Source organism: Spinacia oleracea, chromosome 1, assembly GCF_020520425.1.
Source record: "Spinacia oleracea cultivar Varoflay chromosome 1, BTI_SOV_V1, whole genome shotgun sequence".
Classification (NCBI taxonomy): Eukaryota; Viridiplantae; Streptophyta; class Magnoliopsida; order Caryophyllales; family Amaranthaceae; genus Spinacia; species Spinacia oleracea.
The window spans coordinates 126,633,955-126,643,235 of NC_079487.1; the positions used below are offsets into that span (position 1 = coordinate 126,633,955).

At 36.4% G+C, this 9,281-nt stretch overlaps 1 protein-coding gene across 3 annotated transcripts; it reads right to left on the reverse strand.

The window, feature by feature from the left end:
* Positions 1-772: 772 nt before the first annotated feature.
* On the reverse strand, positions 773-7,070 carry LOC110782920 (probable alpha,alpha-trehalose-phosphate synthase [UDP-forming] 9). Of its 3 annotated transcripts, none has more exons than XM_021987191.2 (4): positions 6,911-7,070; positions 2,479-4,504; positions 1,811-2,078; positions 773-1,723 (listed from the first exon to the last, which is right to left on the reverse strand). In XM_021987191.2, the coding sequence occupies exons 2-4, from the start codon at positions 4,458-4,460 to the stop codon at positions 1,400-1,402; spliced, it is 2,574 nt and encodes an 857-aa protein (XP_021842883.2). In that variant the 5' UTR covers positions 4,461-4,504; positions 6,911-7,070; the 3' UTR covers positions 773-1,399. The 3 variants fall into 3 exon arrangements, with proteins under 3 accessions (XP_021842883.2, XP_021842884.2, XP_056682859.1); XM_021987192.2 differs by having other exon boundaries at positions 2,479-4,475; positions 6,911-7,062; XM_056826881.1 differs by lacking the exon at positions 6,911-7,070 and having other exon boundaries at positions 2,479-5,329.
* Between the last annotated feature and the right edge of the window lie 2,211 nt (positions 7,071-9,281).

Sequence of the window (9,281 nt, forward strand, 5' to 3'; positions counted from 1 at the left end):
TCATTTCAAGATAAAACCTTTTTTCTATAATCAAATTTGAGCTAATATTCCTCCCATCCCAAAAAATAAAGTAAAAAGGACAAAGTGGTACTAAAAAAGAAAGGACCTTGGACCTTCTCTAAGACTCTAACAGGTAAGTTACTGTACCCTAGCAAGATCCACAAACTGTGACTGTGACCCTGTTAGGATTTTGCATAACAACCAACTGAAGCAAACACCACACACTTCACCATCAATTTCCCCCTTTACCGGTTTATCCCCATTCAAACCAACCATACTACAAACTCGGACGTTCTTATGCCCTATTCTATTCACCTTATTTTTCACCAACTTCAAGTAAATTTAACGAAGTTTGGAAAAAACAAGGGTTACCTACAGGACGGTATGAAATGGTGAGAAAAACATCATATCCCCTTCATTAAATAGCTAAACTCTTCCCCGCCCACGGGACAACTATTTTCACCCCTGTACAACCAACACGAGAAAACGGAAAGCAATGAAATTTCGTTCAAGCCGGACGTAGCCCTACTATTACAAGGGCTAAAAAGGTCATTTCATATAGACCATTCGTTCAAGCATAAGAAATTAAGAATCTTATACAGACAAAAGAATTGCTATCTCAATCACATTTATGCACACAGCCATGTGCAGCCTACAACTCAGGCATGATGTATTTTTTTCATGTGGACCTGCATAGACTTAGCCTTACATCTATCATGCACTCAGATAAGCAAATGTTATCACAGCTCACAGCACAACTTGCTCAACCATGTTGCAAAATATAAATTCAAGCAAATTATCACCCAAAAAAAGAAACAACAGTAGTATCATGTAAAAAGAACAACAATCGCCCTTTTTTTTTACTACTCCGTAAAAGAAATTTACAAAGGCAAAACATACAAGCGAATTCCAACAACAGTTAGAGTATGTAGTAAATAATAAGACGCAGAAACTCACTCTTTTTTCCGAGTTTATGATTCAACGGGAAGTAGAAGAAACCGCTTATATCCGCAAAAGCTTTTTTTTGTTAGCAACGAGCATCCTGCTGACCTTTGTGAAAGATCAAGCCGGGATATTCCTATGTTGTTTTTTGTTCATGATCATCCAAATCATTTTGTTAGAGACAATAGGGGGGAACTTTGGCATCAAACAGAATCCTGTACACATTGATGGCGAGCTTAAAGCAACCACGATCTGCATCAAAAGGTCCCTTCTTGTCGGAGAACTACACTACTTTCACCATGTACAATTACCCAATGTTTTAACGTGTTAAAAAGACTTTAAGATCACAGGAGTAGAATACCAGTTTCACCTAGTAGAAGAGAATCATGTGACAGTAATCTTTTTTCTGGCGTAGACACACTGGGTGGATCTATAACTACAAGAACAGACTGGCGTGCTAGAAAGTACTTTCAAACGAGACTTGAGCATGAGGATTATACCGAGGTTTTTGAGTTGAGGCAGCAGCAGCTAGCCCAGCCAGAAGCCGTAAGACGTCAGATGTATCATCAAGATAGTACTTTGCTTTGCTAGGCTTTTGTCCAACAGTGCAGCAGAAGACTTCAGGAAGCCCAGATGAAGTTGGACTTGAGAACTTCAACAAGCTTTCAAACATGTCTTCATCAGATCTGTCATCCCCAATGCACACCAGAAAGTCTGGTCGTTTTCCACCATTGATTAACGTTGTAATAACTTTCTCAACAACAAGCCCCTTGCTAACACCCTGGTTACAGCAGAAAAGAGATGAATTAAGATATGGAGTGGCAAAAAGGGGGGGTAAAAAGGAATGGAGAGTAAACTAATACAATACCTGTGGCTTAACTTCAACAATGTTGTGACCCCTGGCAACAACAGTTGGTTCATTGGCAAGAACGTTTTCGAGATGATCCATTAACTCCATCGCTTGCCAGGATCCAAAGTCAGGGTCCGCATCTTGGTGATGCCACACCAAGGCACTTTCTTTGGTCTCTATGTTAGAGCCATCTGTTGCTTCAGTATACGATCTCATGATAGGTTCAACAATCTCTTTCCAGTCAAGCTCTGCAGTATTAGATTCCCATTCAGTAGCTTTATTCGGTCTGCAAGAAGAAGAAAAAAGTCAGCTAAAAACAGAGAAGCTTCTTGACTAAAATACTCATTTTAATATTTTACGGATATAAATCTGCCATTACCGTTCTAAAGAAAACCATACAAAGCATTGATGAGTGAGATATGATGAATTTTTTCTTCAGTGAACTTCTTACTCCTATCCTGTGTAAAACAATATCTTTCTCTTCCATCTAATCACCTACTTTGCCTTAATCTCTTCTATACTCTATTTATCCTCAATTCCTTAAATTCGTCCTTTATCCCTTACATTAGTTACCAGATCAGAACTGAAGCCCAAGTTCACCCGCCCCCATCGTCAATTATTATGATATTTTTGATAAATGTCTCAAAGTATTACCAAATATGAAAATGCAAACATAATCAACTTACCGTAAGAAGTACCCATGCTCAGCAGCTATTCCCAGTAACTGGCATGGACTGAGCCATTCATCTAGTTGAGTTTTTCCTCTGCCGCTGACGACAAACACTGTGTTTTTGGGATCATTGCAAAGAGCATTCAGAACAGAGAAGACTTCAGGACTTGGACATTTGTTCATACTTGTTTGTGGTACAATAGTACCATCATAATCCAGGAATATCACTCTTTTACTGGTCCTCCTATACGCTGAGGCAATATAGTCAACATTCAGCTTCCTGAAACTTGGAGAAAGAGAGACGACTCTGAAACTTAGCCCTAAACCAAATCCCCAACACCGTTTATTATAATGGTTTTGGCATGCTCTCTCCAAATCCTGCACAAAACTGCGTGCCCAATAAGCCACGTCATGAGAACTAACATATCGATAATGTTTCTCATGCCGTAAATGTTTCTCAGCATCTGGCATCGTAAGAGCCAAATTCAAGGCTTCGGCCACAGCATCAATATCCCATGGGTTCACTCTGATGGCACCACTGAGAGAAGGAGAGCATCCTACAAATTCCGAAACTACAAGCATACTTGTTTGAGGAGTGTCTGATTTTACACCCAAAGCTTCATCTAAAGTGGGTGTTCCCTGCCTGCAGACAATGTACTTGTATGGAACCAGATTCATACCGTCCCTAACAGCATTAACTAGGCAGCATTCGGCTACAGCATAATATGCTGACTTCTCAAATCGAGGAACAGGGCGATCGATAATAACCACAGGTTCATAATCTGGAGAACCATACATCTCATTAATCCTTCTTGCAATCAGATATGTCTCCCTCTTTGCTTCCTGTACATCCTTGCCTGAACTTCGAGCAGGATTAATGATTTGAATCAGGACCAACGTGCCCTGGAACTCTGGATTCTGAAGAAGAAGTTGCTCTATGGCCAATAATTTCAGACTGATACCTTTAAATATATCCATATCATCAATCCCTACTATCACTTTTTTCCCTTTGAACTGTTCTTGGATTTCTTTAACTCTGACTGATGTGCAAGGAAGATTCAAAGCAGATTCTATTCGACCAACATGAATACCGACAGGCAAAATTTTAATAAAAACAGTGCGACCAAAATAATCCAATCCAATATGCCCTCTCTTTGATGCGTAGTCCAATCCGAGCATCCTACTGCAGCACGACAGGAAATGCCTGGCATAATCAAAGGTATGAAAACCAACTAAATCACAATTCAGCAGCCCTCTCAAGATTTCATCCCTTACAGGCAATGTTCGGTAGATTTCTGATGAAGGGAATGGACTATGCAAGAAAAATCCCAGCTTAACTCGAAAGAATCGTTTCCTTAAAAATGTAGGCAGGACCATGAGGTGATAATCATGTACCCATACATAATCATCCTCAGGGTTTATGACTTCCATTACTTTATCAGCAAATATTTTATTAGCACAAACATATGCCTGCCAGAGTGCACGATCAAAACGATCACCATGGTCTGGGCACATGGGTAGCATGTAATGAAAAAGCGGCCACAAATACTGCTTACAATACCCATGATAAAACTTCTTCTGGAGATCTTGGGGAAGAAACGTAGGAACACATTTAAATTCCCTGAGAAGCTTCTGTGAAACCTCATCCTGCTCATTAATATCAATATCAGCCTTCAGAGAACCGATATAGATAACCTCGGTATTGGGTGTCAATCCATTTTTCAACTGTAGAAGAATTGAATCCTCATCAACAGTGAAACGCCACTTTCCAGTTTCTGTATCCCTAGATGCATGAAGAGGCAGCATATTAGCAACAACAATCGTTCTCTCACGAACAATTGAGGCATCCACATCTTCATCACTACTCTCACGACCATCCAAGTCAGAGATAATCCCAGGAACAGTCATTACCCGTGGAAGAGTTCTAGGAGTACAAGGGATATCCAGTAGATCACCAGAGACTAGGCCCAGCAAGTTTCCATATGATTTTGATCCCATGGATGATAGTATCTCCTATAAGAAAGTTCAATCATACAGGTGATCTGATGATTGTCAAAAATAAGTTAATGGAGGATTACATGAAGTGTTTACGCTTAACAGACAATCATGGGTAAACTTTTATACTACAAAAAATATATGGAAATGAGAAGCAGTCAAGCACCCCTCCCCGTCTGCATCTTCTTTGGAAAACACAACATTGGAAAATTACTTATAGCAGTCAATCACACAACCAAAAACAAATTTGATAACTGATTACTACTCCGTAATACTAATATTATCTGCAATCCTAAAACTAAGATACTGATTTAGTTAACCCCATTTTCCACCTTATAAACCTGAACTGTGAAGAAGCCAATGACCCCAACCTGTCAAGGGTCAACTCCGTATGAACTATGAAGAGGCAACTCTGAAGCAAATAAGCACATATAGTATAAAGGGATATCTACTCTAGGATATAACTATATAAGTGACGGGATTAATTAAACCCTAGCCCTTAACAAATTTGTTCTGTCACTGAATATGCTGGCAGTGGATGCTACAGTGATCCACAAAAATCAACCAAACGAAAATCGATACAACAAAACTGACACATTTTCAGACCGCTGATATAAGTAACTGCAACTTGTACATCGTCTACTTTGCAAAGATCTGTCTTCACAAATTATATTGGCCATAAGATTGATAACCAATGAGAAGCTGGATGCCGAAGGGAAAACCAAGCTTCCTTACCAATTCCCACTCATGAGGCTGAAGCTACACTTTTTGAACATTTTACATGCAAAATATTTTTCAAACCTTGACAGCCAAAGTTATGCAGGTTTTCAGAAGCAGGAACCAATAAGCTTGGCTTAGACGATTTCCAACACCTACATACGAGGTTCTAAAGACTCAGGCAGAAAAAGCTTAGTATAAGAAAACCTAAAGTACACATCATAGCTATTCCAACTAGAAATTTTCTGTTTTCACAGATTTGGGCATTTCTAGTTTGTGCTACAGCCACAAGTTTCACATATATTTTGTAGCGCAATATGTCAAACTATGCGACCCACACAACAATAGCTGCATCTTGGATACAAGAAAAAAAAACTAAATAGTAAGACAACATAGTGCCAGAATCACACAAAATTAAACAAAACGACTCCATGAATAACGAGCTTAAAGACTTAGACGAAACATTCATCAAGCCAATAAAAAGCTACTTTATCTATAGGACTCATAGCGAATACAGGGCACAATTATAAGTTCATAAAAGGGTCAGCATATGACATTGTTTACGCTCCAAATCTGTAAAAACAATAAACCCGACACACCTTGACCTACCATACATTCAACCATCATAGTTTCCTTTCAAAATCCAAAAGATTAGGTTTAGCAATTTTGAGGATCAGTTTCCTTGTAATCTTTTTGTTTCTTTGGTCAGATTTTTAGTTTCCGGGTGTCTGTAATACATCCGAATGCCTACTCCTAGGATGAGAAATCAAACACATTGATAAACAAGACTTCAGTCTACAGAGTAATCTCCAAACGGACCAAACAACTCCTTCCCCCAATCCCAACAAAACAACAACTACCACAAGACATTTTCATAAAGGGGAAACAAATTAACCCGATTAATTAGACTAATTAGCTCGAACCCTTTCATACCCCAGTGTTCTAGAACACTCCTTTACCATTAATTATAGCAGAAAAATCCTAAAATTCTCCTCTTTTTCTTTTTGTCCCTTTTTATGGTCAATGGGCATTTTTCATGTTGACAGTGACCCATATCATCAATCTTTACTCCAACAGCTCTTAATCCATCATCAAATATTCAAAAAAAAATATCGTCAAAATTTCCAAACACGTATGAAGAGATTATTATTAATACTCAAACAGATACAGCATAAAAAATTCATACTCCCTTTTAATTAATGAACAAACCAAACCCTCAACAAAAGCTACAAATATGACATTTCTCTCCACTAAATGCTCAAATACACAGGAATTGCCATTTTACAAACCAAGTTATTATAAATCTAGTCTCATACTAGAACACAAATTAGAAACACACTAACCACTTTCTAAAACAAAATCCGAAGTCAACTAGCTTGTTAAGTGTCAGGTGTTTACCCCAAAACCTCGGATCGAATCCCGTCTACATCACTACCTTTGCGGCTATACACCCAGAAAACAAAACCTTCTAAAATTTTAAAAAGAAATTTAGCATTTCCCATCTCTACCCCAGAACCAAATCAAACAAAGACCCAAATAAGAAAAATGATCTGGGTAATCAAGTTTTTCCCTAATTTTTCTTAATTTACTCCACAACCGAAAATAAAAATCACTAAACATAGATTAACAAAAAAAGGAGAGAGAGAAAATGAAAAAAAGATGCAAATTTTAAGATCAGCGAAAACAAAGAGGTTCAAAAAGGTGAGAAGGGGAGAAACGAAAACGAGTTGACTCACCAGAAAATGGCAGGAGAAATATCTGGAAGTTGAGAAATGTGAACGCACACTGTTCAAGTTAGAGAGAAGATGTTAGAGATAGAAAGTATTGAGAAAATTGATGAAGAAGAAGAAGGAGAAGGAGAAAAGAGGAGAGAGATTGGAAGGTAGTTTGGGTTTACGTTTACCATAGTTAGATTTAAACCTTGGTTTTGGATAAGGTTTTTTTATTTTTGTATATTTAGTTTATTTTATTTATGTTTGACCCTGTTTTTTACTTTTATTGCAATACCTACCCTTACCTTTACCTACCTATTCATCGTGGCCTCGTGGCCTAACTTTTTGGGGTAACATAATTCTTTTACCTTTTAAAATCGAAAATTAAAACAAATTCCATTTTTTTTTTGGCCAACATAATTCTTTTACCTTTTAAAATCGAAAATTAAAACAAATTCCATTTTTTGTTTTATTTTTAATTTCAAATTAGGGTGTATAATTGAAATTAAGGTGTATGGGTATTAGTAAAGGCCTTGTTTGGTTAGGAGTTAGCTGTTTGTATAGTTGTTTGTGTAAAAGTGTTTGGTAACTTAGTTGTTAGTTGTGTTAATCTAGGTTGCACCAAAACGGATACGGACACAATACGGGTACGGGGATACACCATCTTAAAAATGATGGACACTGGGACACGGAAATATTAATATTAAAATAATATAATATATCAAAAAACAATATTAAAATCATTAATAAAATAATATGCAAAAAGTAATTAAATTTATTAACAACATTCAAATGAGAAAATAGAACTATTCTACACAAAATGACACGACAATGACACGATAGTCATCTCCTCTTACATCCCTCATTTTTATTCTTCTCTTTTAATAACTTTCACTCCTCCTAGAAAGTAGACGGGAGTTTGTTGTGAATGAGCATCAAGCCTTCATAAACATAAGATCAGATTCAGATGATGGATGGGGTAACCAATCCCCACAAAGGAGACCTTATTTAATGTCATGGTGGCTTGTGAATCTGGTCTATGTTTATGAAAGTTGTTGATTGCTCAGGAGACCTTGGAAGGAATTGTGAAAAAGATATAGTCATTTGAAATATTAATTAATATTGAAATATGTGTTTAAGACGTGTCAATCGTGTGTCTCGTGTCCTAGTTTTTTTAAAAAAAAATAGACACGTGATTTCGCGTGTCGGACACATATTTTCGCGTGGCCAGGGCTTGTCCTTGTCCAATACATGTCGGACACGGGACACAACACCCCAATGGTGAGTCCGTGCTTTCCAGGTGAGTCTGTGCTTTCCAGGTGATAATATGTGAAATGAACCATTAGGGATATTGTGTTGTTGGATACTTTGTTTCTTATTAGTATTAGAAAATAGTTTATTATGTTAATTATCTTCTCTTTATTTTTTAAATAAGCCTAAAATAAATAAAAATAAATTTATTTTCCCTTTTAAAAAAATTATTCTTAATTAAATATTTTAAATACATAAATGATTGATATGAAAATAGAGAAATGTTAGTAATGATATTAAAAACATGATTGGAATTGTTTTACTTGAATACTTCAACGTACTAATATAAATTTTATTACAAGTAACAAGTAGTAAATGGGGTAAAGGAGATAATGTATAATGTTAAGGTTGTTAACGCTCCGTTCTATAGGACTTATTTTGACTGAACTAGCTTATATTATCTAAACTTAACTGAACTTATCTGAACTTATTTTATCTGGAAAAAAAACTTATTTTGTCTGAAATAAACTTATTTGTGTGTGAAAACGTATGAAAAAAACTTATTTTTGCTGAACTTATATTATCTGAACTTAACTGAAAATATCTGAATTTATTTTATACTTCCTCCGTCTTTTAATACTCGCAACGTTTGTTAGTTTCACGCATGCCGATGCACAACTTTGATCATTTATATCTTAAATTCTCTTTATGCAAAAATTATAAAAAGTTGATATTTTGAAAATACACATTGAGACGAATCTAACAAGATCCCACATGACTATGTTTTATCTTATATAAAAAACACTACGAATAGTCAAAGTGAATTATATGAATAGTGGCAAAAGTCCAAACGTTGCGAGTATTAAAAGACGGAGGAAGTATGAAATAAGTCAAAATAAGTCGAACAGAATAAAGCCTAAGTGTTGCAATTTTAGGCAATATTAGGACAAAATAGTAAATTCACATTCACTTTCTCGAATCTGTAATTGCAAAAGGCTCCTATATTGAGCTTTTTGTGAATTATCTTTTTCACCCCAAAACTCTCTTTCAAACTTCTCCTAACCAAACACTCCCAATTAGCTTTTTGAAAAAGTCAAACCTCGAATTCACCTCAAAAATCTATTTTTCCCTCAAACCTCTCATA